General features: G+C 38.2%; 1 protein-coding gene across 4 annotated transcripts in view; it reads right to left on the bottom strand.

Moving 5' to 3' along the window:
- The window catches only part of FAT1 (FAT atypical cadherin 1), a 125,444-nt gene that overhangs the window by 52,323 nt on the left and 56,184 nt on the right, over positions 1–16,937 (bottom strand). For all 4 annotated transcript variants that reach the window (XR_014292399.1, XM_082608859.1, XM_082608861.1 and 1 more), the window contains exon 3: positions 14,283–14,597. Coding sequence is in view for 3 of the 4 variants with exons in the window: in XM_082608859.1 (XP_082464985.1) it covers positions 14,283–14,597 (315 nt within the window). In the remaining variant the exon portion in view is untranslated. The remainder of the gene's footprint in view (positions 1–14,282; positions 14,598–16,937) is intronic.

Below are 16,937 nucleotides of genomic sequence, written 5' to 3'. Positions count from 1 at the left end.
GAATCTTCAACTAAATTATGGTGGTTGCTTTAAGCCGCTGAGTTTTAGGATGGTTTGCTCTAAAGCAAAAGTCAACTGATGCATCGAATGAGCTCATCTCTAATTGTTATTTGGCTTACTAAATGCTCAGGTATTGTGCTATGAGATTTAAATGTATTATCTCATTCAATCCATATGTATATATATGGTAATATCTGTACCATAATAAATTAATATTTTTACAGGCTCAGAGATTAAGTTGCTTACTCAATGTCATCGAGCAAAGGGGTGAGATGGGAGTTCAGTAAACACAGAGCACTGGAGTCTGAAAGCCACATTAAGAACGAGAGAAGCCAAGGAGGGACGGAAGGCTTTGGTTCTGGAAGAAAGGGTTTGAAACATCAGCACTATGAATGAAACTAGATGGCAGCTGGAGAAGAGAAAAAAAAAAGGATTTCTGAGTAGGATTAAGGTCCAACTGCACTGAGAGAGAAAATAACTTGCAATCTGCAGTTTTTGAAGAACTAAAACTGTGAAAGAAAAGGTCCTGGCTCTAAAAAAAAAAGGCTGCGCGGTCATGTGTTCACCTTGCTTGGCAGGAAATTTACTCTGAATCATTTTCCAACTATTCTACTTGAAAATAAGCAGAGGAAGGGGAAAGATCAAGGAAGAAAACAAAAGCTTGCTCACCTAATTAACATTTCCCATTACTCTGATTATTTTCGTCTAACCCCTGCAACTACTTCGGCCTTCTTATCCTTTTGCTTATTTTATAGTAATGCATGAACTACAGCATCATATGTGCCAGAGAAGCCCCATCCCACAGAACTTTCTGCGATGATGGACAAGTTCTACAATTTGCACTGTCTGATATGGTAGCCCCCAGCATACGTGGCCACCGAGCACTGGAAATGTAGCTAGTGTGTCTGAAAGGCTGAACTTTTAAATTAATTTAAATAATTTAAATTGTCACAAATCATCTCTACTCCTTTGGAGAGTCTCCAATTTCAAATTATATATGTCAAAACCCCAAACTTTAACAACTACAATAGTCAGAATCTTTTTCTGTGGTTAAACTTTGAAGCAGTATTTCAATAGCAAATATATTTGTTACCAAAATCCAAATTTTGTAAGCATCTAACAAAGAAAAAAGCAAAAATTTCCAAGATTTGGGCATGCTGATACTGCTCCGATGAAGCCCCCTTCCTCCTGCTCCCTCCCTCTTACTAGTCTCCCCACTGGGCTCAGCTGGTGATGAGGAAGCCTGGTTTGCTGTTATCAGTTTACAGATTCATCTGAACACCTAATAATCAAGAGTCTCTGTGTTTAACAATGACTTTTCAAGAATCATTATTTTACCAATGTATATTTTTGCTTTTGGTGAACTCTTGCTAAAACCAAAAATTAATGAAATGTATGTTTATAAGCAATAATGATGTCATAAAGTTCGCTAGCTCAAAATCACCCACTTGTTCAGTCTGTACTATGCTATTCAACTTATTTTATAGAATGTCTTCCCCAAATATGTCCTTCTGAGACACATATATAAAAGCCAAGACAAGGCCCTTGTCCTCAAAAGCATACAATTTCCTTAAGGAAACAGGCCTTGTACCTCTGTATCTTTTTCAAAATGTTTTATTAATCACAGCCCTATTCTGACTAAGCCTTGACTGTAAGCATGCACTTCAGGTGTATTATTTTCAACTGTTTTCCCCACTGATTTTTCTGAAACACTTGAATCTATTCTATTCTTCACTAAGTTTAAGAACTTTCATGGTGGCACAGTTGGTGGTAAAGGAAGTATTTAAAGTCTTAGGTGTCTTCAGTGTGGACAGTGTAATTTCTTCAGTAGTTGTTACTACCGTGATCTGGAAATTCCATTTCCATCTTTCTACGTTCAAGCCTTACTTTAGCAGGGCTTGCCCCGAGGACATTCAGAGTGCTTTAGTAATCAGCAACACCAAAGACCATTACAATAAAACACCTGTAACACCCCAGTGAGGACACTGTGAAACGTATTGCTCAAGCAACTTTTAGACAAGTACTATAAAACCCCCAAAGACTATACATACATACATATATGATATGTAATATGAGTACACACCTTCATAAAAGGTTAAACCCCAAATTATTACCTGTAGTTACTCCTGGGAACAGGTGGGCCAAAGAAGAAAGGTAAAGAGGAGGGTACCTTCACTTTTTATGTCATACACTTCTATATTAACAAGTATATTATTTAAAGAAATTTAAACATTAAAATATTTTAAAGGTCAGCGTGAAAGGATACAGAAATGTTTACTGGTTGAACACTAATCTCAAGCTGGAAAGTCTCAAATGATTTTTTAAAAACTCTGAAACATCTGGCCATGTATATATAAAAAAATAAAACTTCTTAGAAATATTACAGTGGCATATCTTTTATAATTTTTTCTAAAATGTTTTTGAAACTAAATTTTCATGAAATGTACCATACATTCTAAAGTGTCCTCTCACTGTAAAAACTAAGTTTGCTAGAGCCAGAAGGTCTTTTAAAATCTTCTAGCCCAAATCCTGAACTTTAAAAAACAAGGGGGACTTCCTTGGTGGCACAGTGGTTAAGAATCCACCTGCCAATGCAGGGGACGCAGGTTCAATTGGTCTGGGAAGATCCCACATGCCATGAAGCAACTAAGCCCGTGCACCACAACTACTGAGCCTGCGCTCTAGAGCCCACGAGCCACAACTACTGAGCCCACGTGCCACAACTACTGAAGCCCGCATGCCTAGAGCCTGTGTTCCGCAACAAGAGAAGCCCGCGCACCGCAACAAAGAGTAGCCCCCTCTCGCCACAACTAGAGAAAGCCCGCGTGCAGCAACGAAGACCCAGCGCGGCCATACATACATACATACGTAAATAAATAAATATTTTTAAAAAACAAGGAAATATGGTCCAGGAATGTTAAATTAATTCCTGAAGGTCAGAGTCAGCAGCACAACTGGAACTAGAGTTGAATTCTTACCAAAGAAAGTGTTCAGAAGTCTCTGTGGCTGCAGCCATTTACAACCAGAAGTGAGCACCAGAATCACGAGGAATGATGGCTAAACCCACGTTCCCACCCCCACAGCAGAGCCACTGCATCAGGACCTCCGTCCGTGAGGACCCAGCTCACACAATTTCAGAGGTTTCCAGGTGATGTGGCAATCCATCCCACGCCAACCACCTTGGGCCAAGGGCTTACAAAAATAGAAAAAACAAAAAAATCCATGCCCAATTAATTAATTAAATTTTAATTTAACTTAAACTACTAAATATTTTAATAATTTCCTAAACACAGAATTGCTTTTAGTCACTGTAATTATCACCACTGGCCACATTCCAGAACAAAGTATATTATCCATTTCTCAAAAACACCACTTGAGATACAGAAAAACGTTAACAAGGCTAGGGATTTAGGAGAGAGAAACAGTACTTAAGAACCATAATTAACGTTGCAGAAATGCTACTTCAAAGAAATGGCCATGAGAGTCCACGTGAAGATTCCAACTGCTCTGAAGTTACTTATTAAGCCTAAAACATCTCCCAGAATTTTCCTGACAAATCTGCAACTACTGACCCAAATCATTAAATCCTCCTAGAATGTAAGTGAAATGTAGCCTTTCCAACGTAAAAGAAAATGATCTAAATGGCAGTTTCCATTTAACAGCATATTTCCCTTCTTTTTAGAAATGCCTTTTGTAGTATGTTGAATGGTGGTCTCTCCCCAAAAGATACGTCCAAACTGAAACCTGTTACTAGGACCTTATTTGGAAAAATAGTCTCTCAAGATGAGATCACCCTAAATTTATGATGGGCCCTAAAATCAATAAGTATCCTTTTAAGAGAAAAACACAGAGAGAGGTTTGAAATACCCAGAAGTAGGGAAGGTGGAGGCAGAGACTGGAGCAATGCTGCCACAAGCCAAGAAGTGCCAGGAGGCACCAGAAGGATTCTTCGTTAGAGACTCTAAAGGGATTGTGGCCCTGCTGACACTTTGATTTTGAACGTATGGCCTCTAGAATAGTGAGAGAATAAATTTCTTTTCTTTTTTTTTAAGCCACCCAATGGGTGGAAATTTGTTACAGTAGCCTTAGAAAATTAATACACCTTTTTATTTGAATAGCAAACAAAAGTACTGAAAAAATACCAAAAAGAGAATTAGGTAAGAATGGCAAAAAATTCCATAATCTAAAGATAACCACTCATCTTATTTTCTATGTTTTATTACTGTCTTCATTTGAAATGTCTTATGACTTTATATAGGGTATCATTCTATATACAAGACAAATTAAAAGGCAGAGGATTAAAAAAATGTCTGCCCAAAGATAATTTGGGGTAGGAAAGTGCCAAATGCTCCAGATAATCCAAGTTAATTATATGCTTTTCTTCAAAAGGAAGGAGAAACAGGCTGTCTCAGCTCTGGGAGGACCTCCTGAACATCTCTGGCTGAGAACCACAAATGAACTAAATCTTATTTTTATATAATACATAAAATATGCCATAAATTGTACCTCAGTTGTATTTCTAAATATATTATCTCTCATATGCTTTCTTCTTCCATAATAGAATGAAGAAAAAATATTTTTTAGTAATCTGATGAACAGTAAGTATAAATACTAGTTTAATGCTTATAAAATACAAAGTCACAATTAGTCACAAGTTGTTTCAACTAATGACCAAGATAGAAAAGACCCTTCTATTCTGAACAAACCTAAACAATTTCTCTCTGTTCTTTTAAGAGTTTATTCAACAAGCAACATGGGCCTCAGGGTACAATAGCAATAATTAAAAAAATAGTTTTCAAGAAATAATTTACTCAATAAAATATTCTCTTTATTCAGAATAATTTACCTGTGTCCACCCTACATTGGCCAAAACAATCCTTTCTATTTTAGCCATGATGACCTCTCATTCCTCTTACATACAAGCTTAAAACAAAAAACAAACCAAAAAAAAGCAAAATGCTTACTATCAAAAATTAACATAAGCTATATAAAATAAATATAGAAGCTATAAGAGGTCAGAAGTTAAAAATGTTTTAGAAATTTATGGGATATGTATTCTAAACTTCAGACTCTTGAATAATTTTTTTTTTAATTTCCGTGATGCACTATTGAAATACGGCCTGCTTTGAGTTGGTGAAGCTATCACAGAACTACAGAGACTCATCAAATGTATGGAAAATAAAGGAGGCAATATATTAGTAATTATTAGTAATAACTGTTAATTATTCTAATTTTTAAAATAAAGTATTAAAGCAAGCAAAAGACAGTGAGACAGGAAAGCAGGAGACATTAACTGTAGAATTCCATGTAGCACATGACAAATACTTTTTCATGGGACATTCTATTCTACAGATCTGTACCCAACCAGCTTTAATAAAGTGAAAATGTTCTCAGAACAAGCCTGTTTACTGTAATTTACAAAGAGCACAGCTGAAGTCCTGAGGTCTGGACAGTGGGTAGATAGAGGATACCACAGGAGGAGGAGGGACAGAAACTAGACCAAGGACATTGTTTTCCTGTTCAAACTTCTAAGACTCCTCTTCCAACAAGTGAAACGGAAATCATATGAATTTCCCTAATTTTAAAAATCAGTCAACTGGAGAATACATATTAAGCAGTAATCACATACTCCGTATCATGCTTGGTTCTATCCTGACCCTCCAGGACCTGAGCCAGGACTGAATGTCCACAGAACAGGCGAGACGAGCGCCGCAGTGAAAAGGCAGAGCAGACCTGGAAAGACAGGCAGGGAGGTGGGCCCTGCTACCCACTGGCTCGCATCTAAAAATACAGATTGCCTTGTAGGTCAAGAGCGAACTTCCAGTTTTTCCTATGGTTATCACTCAACAGCCATCCCTTTGGAGCTTTAGACCATGAGGTCAGCAATCCTCTGCAGTCCTGCGCTGTCTTTATTTAGGTGGTGTTCCAAGACTGCATTTAACTACAAGCCTGTCTGGAGTTCTCTGGGCAGCTGCCGCCATTTGAACAGCTATTGTTCGTCACTGCAGTCCTGGTGCCGGCAGGATTAGGCTTGGAGCCAAAAATGGAATTCTATTCATACACTGTCAAGGCTGGACGGGTGCTCAGAACTCACTTAGTTCAAACTTTCAGAGTCCCATGGAAAACCCTAAAAGAATGAATCAAATGACCAGTCTAAAGTCACACAAGCAGTGGCTGAGTAAGAATCTGCACCCTGAAATCTTCAGACTTCTCTTCTGGTTTTAATTCTATCTTAACTAGCTGTTTCTCATTGAAAATGGATGGCGTTGAAACATAAGATTAACATAAGATCAAAAGCCAAATGCAATTTACCAGGAGTTGCCTTCAACATTCCTATAAATGTCAGATATAGCAGAGATAGGGAGGGGAAGAAACCCAACCCATTTTATAAAGTTAACATCATGTTGACAAAAAAGGCTAATCTCACTTAGGCACTTAAATGCAAAATCTTAAAATACTGGTACTTAAAATAATTTTAGCAAATGATATTCAGCAACATTAAAAAAAACAGAATACCCCTTGAAAGAATTTAACCTAAGGATTCAAGGTTAACAGATTTTCAGAGAAAAAGCATATCATCTATTTTAACGTGTGCAGAAAAAGCAGTGCATAAAACTTGACTTCTTTTAGACTTTAAGGATAACATACTTCACGGTAAAATAAAAAATAAGCAGGAGGAACAGGTAGAAAGATCTATAGAGTCTTCCTTAATATTTGCATATATTTGGGAAAAGACTACAAATGAGTAAACTTTTTTTTTTTTTAATGAATTCCTGCCATTGTAAAGTGACTGGCCCTTCATTTCCTTCCTGTGCAGCTATCAAATGTTACCGGAAACCCTTGGAAGTTGTTTGCAGCTATAGCTATTTCCTATTGCACTTTGTTCAGCCTCCGTTCCAGCCACAATAAAATGCCATTTACTTTGATTGAGAAAAAAGTAGTTGTAATGTGATAGTGGACTAGAAGATGGATGGTTACCCAGTATACCTATTAGCTATTACAGCATTTTATGACTTTCCCATGCTTTAGGGATTACTACATATATATGTATATGTATGTATGTATATATTTTATATATATATACATATATATCACTCTATCTGCAATTAAAGAACATTTCTTATGCTGAACATAAAATATTCCTACATTACTCTATCCTACATGTAAACAAATGAATGAAAAACAGACCACTGTATACAGTTATCCTTTACAAAGCATACAAAGCTGTAACTTACTTCATTTGAGCATGAACATCTCAAGCCAGAATCAGGGATGAAAAAAAATGGAGAAAATGGTAACGATTTGATAAATATGCATATAACCAACTGTGAGAGCTGGAATTTCAAGCTCTGAAATATTTTTAACAGGATATAACAGCACAAAGAAGTGTGAAAATCTCAAAACTTGGAACTATTTTATCTTCTAATGAGAAATAGTTATTTCTCAAAGTAGAAGAGATCTGAATAATAGTCTATCATCAACTTGCTAAATCTTTTCTGATATTTCAACCTTGGTAACTAATGTTCTACTACTCTTCTTTTTTTTTTTTTTTTTTTTTTTTTGCGGTACGGGGGCCTCTCACTGTTGTGGCCTCTCCCATTGCGGAGCACAGGCTCCAGACGCGCAGGCTCAGCGGCCATGGCTCACGGGCCCAACCGCTCCGCGGCATGTGGGATCTTCCCAGACCGGGGCACGAACCCGTGTCCCCTGCATCGGCAGGCGGACTCTCAACCACTGCGCCACCAGGGAAGCCCTCTACTACTATTCTTTAAAGAATAATTTTAATAACCTGGAGAAGCAAAACACAGCTCTCATCTTTTTTAAGTATTCACTGCTTAGAGCAATGGGAAATAAATTTAATTTTTACTTCAGGAATATTAAATAGTCTACCCCCTCATAAATAAATCAACAATTCAACCAGCCCAACTAGTAAATATATCACTATATCAGGAGTGAGAAAACTACTGCCAACCTGATTTTGTATGGCTTACAAGCTAAGAACGGCTTTTATATTCTTAAATGACCAGAAAAAAAACAAAAGAATATATTGTGACACAAGAAAAGTATATGAAATTCAAATTACAATGTCCATAAATAAAGTTTTATTGGCACACAGCCATACTCATTCATTTCCATGTTGTCTAGAGCTGCTTTCGCTCTACAGTGACAGAGTTGAGTGGCTGTGACAAAGGCTGTATGGCCTGCAAAGGCTAAAATATTTCATACCTGGCCCTACACAGAAAACGTTTAACGATCCTTGCAGTACACGGTTAATAAGACTAAGTTTAAACACTTAGTGTTACTTAGAAGCTTCGTGCTTTTTGATCTGAAAATATCACTAGAAATAAGATTAGCTAAAAAGCAACCATCATATAATTCAGAAATTCCTTAACACAAAAAACAGAGAAGGTAAGAAAAACCGGATCCCAGACCACATTTACATCACAAACCCAAAAGCAAATCAAGTGAATGTGGGATCCTGCACCCAGAAGTAGCAGTTATGAAACCCGCATCCTTCTGGCTCTGACCTCAGGTGGCCTTCACCTCTCTCTGAAGTCATATAATTACCTGAAAAATGGGGAAGACAGCAGACTCTTGGCATTTGTAATCTCTACTCGTCTCACAGGGTTTCTTGTAAAGATTAAGTATGTGAGGTTGCTTTAACACATAAAGTGCAATGTGCATAATAAGCTACACGTGTCACTGCCCTTCTGGCTCCGAGAGAAAGTTTTATTCCGACCTGATCTAAAAGTGAGGTCAAGAGTGGAAGAGTGGTAAAAGAAAGACCAGAAAAGAGCGCAGAAGAGTAGCAAAAGAGGGAAAGCCAAGGTTTGCTGGTTTGCTGGTTCCTCTTTGGTTGTCTCCTTCAAGCTCAACTCTCAAAGGTGACAGGCATGAGACAGCCTTTGGAAATCAGCCCAAAGAGAGAGAACCAGTGTGGCTTACAAGAGTCCAACAGTGCAACGTGCTCTAGATCCGATAATAAGAAGAGATTTAGAGTAAAGATCAGCCTCCAAAATATATGAAATTTTAACTCTACAGAATTGATAAAGGAAAAGCTAAGAAAACAGTAAGCTGAAACAGCCTCAATAAAGTTTTTAAACCTTTTAAAATTTCAAGTAGATGGAAACAGATTCAATAGTTGTCAAAAGAGCCTAAACCCTTTGAAGATGCTCACACAAACACACGGAAATCCCATCCACAAACAAACTCATATATTCAAAAAGGATGCCTCTACTTAATACACATTTCTGATGAATTTATTTTTATCCATAAAAATTTCTCAGTGTATTTGTTCCCACACAGGAAGATCTACCTCAATGAATGAGAAGATAAAAAAAAAATTTACTAGACAGTATAAAATCAGTGGATCGGTGAAATGGGTGGTGAAAGGTACATGGGTATGTACCTATATTCTTACAATAATGTGGTAATTTTTCTAAGGCACAGCCTCCAATACTAATAATACTGTTAAGGGAAAAACCCAAGATGTTTATCACTGTATACAGTATGCTACTACCCATGTAAAAAGACAAGAAAAAAATAATGTATTCTTGTTTGTATATGAGTAAAAGAAATGACAAATAGTAGTTTCCTCAAAGTGTTTTAAAATGTAGGTTTTATTATTATTCAAGAATGGTGAGGCCACCAGATCAGGAGACCACTGTCACTGAAAAGATAGTTTCTTATTCACAACACCCGAGAGAAGAGGGCGTGCCACGCACACCGCACAGAGCCACACGAGCCTACACTGGGGTCGGTCAGGAGGCGGAAGGAGCAAGGAGAAAGCATGCACCAGAGCCCTTCCTGTGGATTCCACAGAAAGGACAAGCTGACACAGCACAAGCAGGTTTAAAATTGGCTGGTATGAATTATTTCAATGGGCTCTGGTACTCACTACGTGCATGAATCTCAAAGTAAATATGCTGAGTGTAAGAATCTTTACCAAAAAAAAAAAAAAAAATAGTATACACTCTGTGAGTCTAATTGTAGAAAATTTTAGGGAGCGCAAACTATTACACAGTGACCGAAAGCAGATGAGTGGCTGCCTGGGGGTGGGAGCAGAGAGCAGTAGCGGGGAGGGGATGCAGAGAGGCATGGCGAAACTTTGGGAGCAACGGGTAGGTTCACTGCTTGACTGCGGTGATGGTTTTAGTGTTGGATAGCTACGTGAAAACTCATTAAATTGCAGGCTTTAACTATGTGCAATTAATTATATGTCAATTACACTTCAATAAAACTTTTAAAATAAAGAGCAATACTTGCTTCGTGTCCAAAACTTGGAAAATACCAACACAGAGATAAGGGAATAAAACTGTGGTCTTTTCTAAAGCACGTACAAGCCCCAAGTGAACACTTGAAAATTATATGCCAGTTTTAAGTTACATATCAGGCCTCAAAAGTTCAAATTGATAACAATGACTAAAAAGACACTTTGCTGAGGTTGCTCCACTTTGCTGAGGTTACTCGTGGAGAATGAAGCCTGTGAGTGCACACTGGTCCCCATTGTTTGGGGCCCTCCTCCTTCTCTGTCCTTGACACTCTGCAAAGGAAGCTGCGATGTATGTGTCTGCAGGAGCTGGGCAGTCAGGGCTCAGACAGCCCAACACTCTAGGCTCTTGTCTCTCTCCCACCTCGAGCAACCGCACAATTTTTGTTAAAAGAAGCAAATTTATACTTCAAATTGATACTGAACATAATCAAACAAAAGATGTTATAAGAATTTCTGGGTCAACAAAAGTGTGTGTGTCAGGAAAGGAAAATGAATCAAGTCTCTTTTGCTTGTACCTTCTGTAAAAGGAAACACCCTGCCACCCACCACCCCTTAGAAACAACACAGGAGGAACCATCTGAGATGCAGACAGAAAGGCAGTTCCAGGCACAAAAACTTTGACTAGAACACAAAATACATTTTTAAATGTTCATCCAAACTTGTCATTGAGAATCCCCCATTCAGATGATCAAACCCAGTCCTAGCAAGGTTTTCTGTTGTTTTTTAAATTATGCATCATACTATGACAAAAGGAGAGAAAGGTCGGGAGGGATGTTTCCTCCTCTCCAAAAGGACTTAGTGAGGTCATCTGATTTAAGTTTATACAAAACATTCCACAGGATTGTATGCAGACTCTCCAAAATAGGTCATTATTTATAAAAAATAGCATAAATATTATCCTTTAACCCTTCTTCTGGTATTTACGCTTTTCCACCAAGCATAGCCATTCTCTCACACACTCATCTAACTCGATCTCTTGGCCTCACAACTCCTTCAAACTGTCCCAACCTGAAGAACATCCCCTACCTCTTGTCCATCCATCCACTTTACTACTTTCAGAATCAGCACACTAACTTTTCCAAGGGGCCTCATCCTCCTAACTACACCACCACATGAGTCATCATCAGTTCCGCAGTTCCTCTAGAGGCACTGATTAGCACCTGGGCACACATCTCACACCCACCTGTCTCTCTTTGCTATTTCACTTATGTAGACTACATACTCTCAAAGCATCTCTTAACATGCTGGATACACAGCAGAAGCTCAATAAATGCTTGATGTGTAAACAAACAATTTGAGTAGCAATGAATTCAGGCTTTCTCCAGTCTGCTGGATGCTGTGATAATCACCAGGGTCCTAAATTTCTCTTTACCACTAAGGGGCAAGCAGACGCATTTTACCTTGTCAAATTTGTTCATCCAAAGGAGAGGCACAGATTTATCCATCTACTAAGACCTTGGTTACCTCATGTAGAGTTAACAGAGCAAAGGTAACTAACACCTGCAAGCGGGAGAGGCCGTGGCATCTTCCCTGGAAGTGACGCTGAGCACTCTGCACGCATGCATGCACTCGCCTTAACAGGCCTGCAAAAATGTTCAGCGCTAATCACAAAATGTGAGGAACTGGAAGCCAGTTTTCTCCAAGATCCCAGAGGTAACGCCTCACTACTGTCCACATCTCTTGATTTCCAGCCCAGTGATTTTCTCGCTCTGCCATTAATAATCAAGTCACATGGTTTAGGGCCCGCAGGTGGTCTGATGGGTCAGCACATCACAGGAACTTTCTTCCACCAGACTGTCTTTCACCAGCTTTCATAGTCTGGCCCCCAATAATACTGAGGCTGTATTTTCTATATTCTTTTATAATGCCCATGCTAAAATATGATTAGTTCTCAGTCTTTAGAGACTTTAGGTGACTTGTGGAATGATCAAATTTCTCTATTAAACACACACTTTATTACAATACTTCACAACAAATATTCCTGAGTGCTAACTATGGTCATTTTCCACTACTATCTGCCTTCAACTCATAAAAAAATAAAACCTCTCTGTAGTCTCATGGCTTTTCCCCTGCTATCCTATCAGCAGGATGCATATGCTACCCACCCAGGAGTCTGGGAGCTAGCTATGGACTCCTGAAAGGGATCTCTACTCCCTGAAGATAAGGAAGAGCTTAGAAGTCTCGGCAGACATCTCTTTTTAAGAGTTGTCAGAATAGGGTTTCCCTGGTGGCGCAGTGGTTGGGGGTCCGCCTGCCGATGCAGGGGACACGGACTCGTGCCCCAGTCTGGGAACATCCCACATGCCGCGGAGTGGCTGGGCCCGTGAGCCATGGCCGCTGAGCCTGCATATCCGGAGCCTGTGCTCCGCGACGGGAGAGGCCACAACAGTGAGAGGCCCGCGTACCGCAAAAAAAAAAAAAAAAAAAAAAAAAAGAGTAAAGGGAGTAGCAATGCCACATTAATCCCATTTCTACAAGACATAACACAACAGCAGTGTCATCATTTCAGAGGCCTGAGATGACCAAGGTTTCAAGGCTCCCCACAGTAGCTCTAACTTATATAATTATAATGGCATAATTATCTCAAAGCAAAAGTAAATCCTAATACAGTCAAAATAAATCTTGTTGACTTGTAGCAATCAAGAAAGACAGTCTATATGATAGGTTGGAATATGGTGATAAGAGGTTTAAAAACTAACGTTTTAATGTACTTTTTAAGACACAAAACATTACATACGCACATGTTCCCTTATCAGGTTATCTTTCTACAGGCATTTTGGTACACAGATATTGAACTCAAGCTTCCTTCCACCTCAAGAACTGCTTCCTTTTAAGTTCAACAAAGGAAATTATGAAATAAGAATTGTACCCCCCCCCAAAAAAAAACAAACTGGCAAGGAAGCTGAGAATGCCTCCTTAACTTTGGTTTTTGTATATTATTTCTTTGACATATCAAAAAGACAACCCAGTAACTGAACAGGCCAGCTCCCTCAGAACAAGACATAATGAGCAAAGACATGATAGAGGCATGTAAGTAATAAATCTACCACTTTAGAATCCATAACTAAATCCTATGAAAAAGTACTGAATCACCGAAAATCTGGGTTCAAAGGCCAGTGATCTATTTCATGAGAAGTTTTATGTTCCTACAAATAAATTGTCCTCTCAGTGTCATGCGGTGGTTCTTGTTTTAACTCTGATCAAGAAATCAGAGTGCAACCCTCCACTTGTAAAGTTTTCATGTATAAATGATAGCTAACTTTTCACTACACAAATGATAGCTATGTTGAACCTGTGTGTGTGTGTGTGTGTGTGTGTGTGAAATAGTAAAAGAGAACCAAGACTTCAGAAAAAAGCTGATGCACTATCAAATGTAAAAGAATAAATACTTGAAGTTTATAAGGATTTTGGAAGAGGATTTTGGAGTCAAGGAGCTACCTACTTAGAAAAAAGGGTGTCAGACATTCAGAGGAGAAAACAGTTAGAAGGAAAACTTGAGGTATGAGTTCAAGAAAGTAACTGCTCCCAAACTGAAAATTATTTAATCCTGATCCTCTACTGCCTAAAGAGACATAGCACTGCCCTAAGGAAAAATTAAAACAACATTAAAAAAAAAAAAAAAAAACTACCGTGAATTGTGAAATAAACTCTTGATATGTTTCATAAAAAGTAGAGTTTGGAAAATTTAGCAGCAGTAGAATTTGCGGTTAAGTTTAAAATGTATCACTAATTTAGGAACTATTAATGAAACTACAATATTTGCTTTTTAACCTGCAAGTGAAACTCTACTAATGAGCAAAATAGTTTTATAAAAACAAATTCAAAGGAAAAAAAAATTGGGGATCAAATTTTCATTAGGGAATAAAGGCTTGTCTTCAGTAACTCAAAAGGGAAACGATTTATCAAAAACTAAATAAAAGTGGCAAATTAAAAAATTTAATTCTTAAATTTCCCCATATCAAGAGCATATAAGCATGAATATTTCATACATAATAATATTAACACATACCTGTCTTAGGATTTATTGAAAAAAATCCTTGTGGATTTCCACTTGTAATTTTGTATGCCAGCTTGTCATCAGAGCTAGAATCTGGATCAAATGCCTCAATCTGGATCACAGACACATCTTTGGGAGAGTTTTCCATTATTTCCGGATAATAAACAGGCTCTGAAGTCTGCGGTGCATTGTCATTCACATCCTCCACCTCTATATAGACCTCCACAAAGGAGGAAAGGGGCACGACGCCCTGATCAGATGCGTAGACCGTCAGCCAGTAATGGGAGGTGGACTCGCGGTCCAGTCGACCTGAAGTCTCTATAACACCTAGAGGAGGAAGAAGAGAAGCATGAAGTAGCCTGTCAACCATCACCGCCAACTGTCACTCTGAGAAAGCATCAGCCTAAATGACAACTCTTATGCCTTAAGCCTTACGGAAGGCTTCTGTGTCGCTTACAGCGGTGCGATCTTAAGCAAATTGTCTAACCTCTCTGTGCCTCGGTTTCCTTTCCTATAAAATGGAGTAATACGAGTAGTGTGTTCCTAGGTTGATAAAATGAACTAACACATATAATGATTAGAATATAGCACTTGGCACATAATATTGGTTATAAAAATATTTGTCATTATTAGTATCAGGTGCCAGGCACTGTGTGGGGGCACTTTACAACTATTATCTTATATAAGTTTCAAAACAACCCAAAGACATGAAAGGGCAAATATGCTCTCTTGTGTCCTGAAATCCGTCAGTTTCTTTTAATCACCTTAAGCAAATGGCAAGACAACCAGGATGCTAAAAATATAAATTCTCCTACCACATTATAAGCTCCACAGGACAGAGACCACATCCTTCTAAATGCCAGTTCACCCAGCACATTACCCAAAGCCCAATAATTATTTATTAAATGAACAAAAATGAATGGATATATTAACTGGAGTTGATACAGAAAAGTCCTCAAATGGGATCCAAACTAGGACACATTTCTCATTAAGTCAACTAGTAAGAGATGGAATTATAAAATTACAAAGAAAGTTAGAATGTCTGTAATGTTTTGGCCCAGCCACTGAAATCACGTGAAGTCTTACTTAATCTCAAGATTAACCTAGTCTCAGGATGATTAACAGTGGAAATATCCATTTCTCTTGGGCAAATCCCACCTTTTTATTCAATGGTGTAAACTTGTCCTTTGGCTTTCTCAAAATACATCACTGGATTTTTTTCTTGTGCAATAATCCTCCTGAATTAACGCCATTTTTAGGGTTCAACATGATCCAGGTTGAACTTTGGAAATCCTACAACTTTAGAATCACTGAAGTTTCCCATTTAACGCAAAATACTATGGGAAAAATAACAAATATCAATTTAATCTGTGCTCAAAAATGAAACAGTATTTATCTCAACTAAATATATACATCTGGGCCTCCCTGGTGGCGCAGTGGTTGAGAGTCCGCCTGCCGATGCAGGGGATACGGGTTCGTGCCCCGGTCTGGGAGGATCCCATATGCCGCGGAGCGGCTGGGCCCGTGAGCCATGGCCGCTGAGCCTGCGCATCCGGAGCCTGTGCTCCGCAACGGGAGAGGCCACAACAGTGAGAGGCCCGCGTACGGGGAAAAAAAAAAAAAAAAAAAAAAAAATATATATATATATATATATATATATACATCTGTATTTCTTATTTCTTGATCATTATGTAAATTTAAATATTTGCTTATTTGAGGTTAATATCAAAAACAAGCCTCATTTATTTTGAATGTTAGATAATTATATCTAACACTCCCCAAAAGGTTTACAACTTACAAACAGCAAACCTAAATATTAAAATGTGAAATAGATTATCATAAAATGAATGTGTATTGCTATTCAGAAGCATTATAACTACTGCTTCACTATTTCTTAGCAAACCCTCAAAATGGATCTCCTCCTAGAAATATGGAACAAAGCCTCAGAATTCTTAAATAAAAAAGGAGCTAGCTGGTCTCTCTATGCAGCAGACAACTCAAACACGTTTTCCTTTTTCTCTGGTCCGAACATAAGTCTATGCATACTCAATCTGTTCACCAAATTAGTAAAATTATATTTGTTTTTAGCCTGAAAGAAGAGTGCCCTTAGTAACCAAGTGAAAATAATCTTTTCCAGTTTTTCTTTGTCTCACTCGCATCAACCGATACAAAGGACACCAGGGAATAGTTCTGAGAGGATTACATATTAATAAATGAATGTACATATGCTTCCCTTGTTTCTGTCACGTCATTAAAATATAACATAATTCATTTGGTAGGTGAAGTATTATTAGAAAATTTAAAGACAGGTACATGGTACTTGTATTCACCTCTTCTGAGCTCTAATCCTCCGACAGTGCATGCTGCTATCCACTTTTAAAAACTGTGTGCCTCTCAGTGTCATTTGTAGGCATTTAATAACAACAATAATTAGGAAAAATTCTGTCAGTCTTTATGATACGTCAGGCACAATAACTGTCTTACACGCATTATTTTATTCATTCCTTATATCCAACCTGCCCATATATGTGGTGTTATTATCCCCATTTCATGAATGAAAAACTCAGATTAAGAGTGATGAGGAACTTTCCCAGGGTCATAGTAAATGGCAGAGCTGGAGCTCAAACACTAGGAATCTCTGATTCAGTGCCACCAAAATTCCATCTG

The sequence above is a fragment of the Mesoplodon mirus genome (assembly GCF_964341445.2).
Source record: "Mesoplodon mirus genome assembly, chromosome: 20".
In the NCBI taxonomy this organism is placed as follows: domain Eukaryota; kingdom Metazoa; phylum Chordata; class Mammalia; order Artiodactyla; family Ziphiidae; genus Mesoplodon; species Mesoplodon mirus.
Note: the sequence above shows the minus strand (reverse complement) of the source record. Positions and strands in the feature narration are given on the sequence as shown.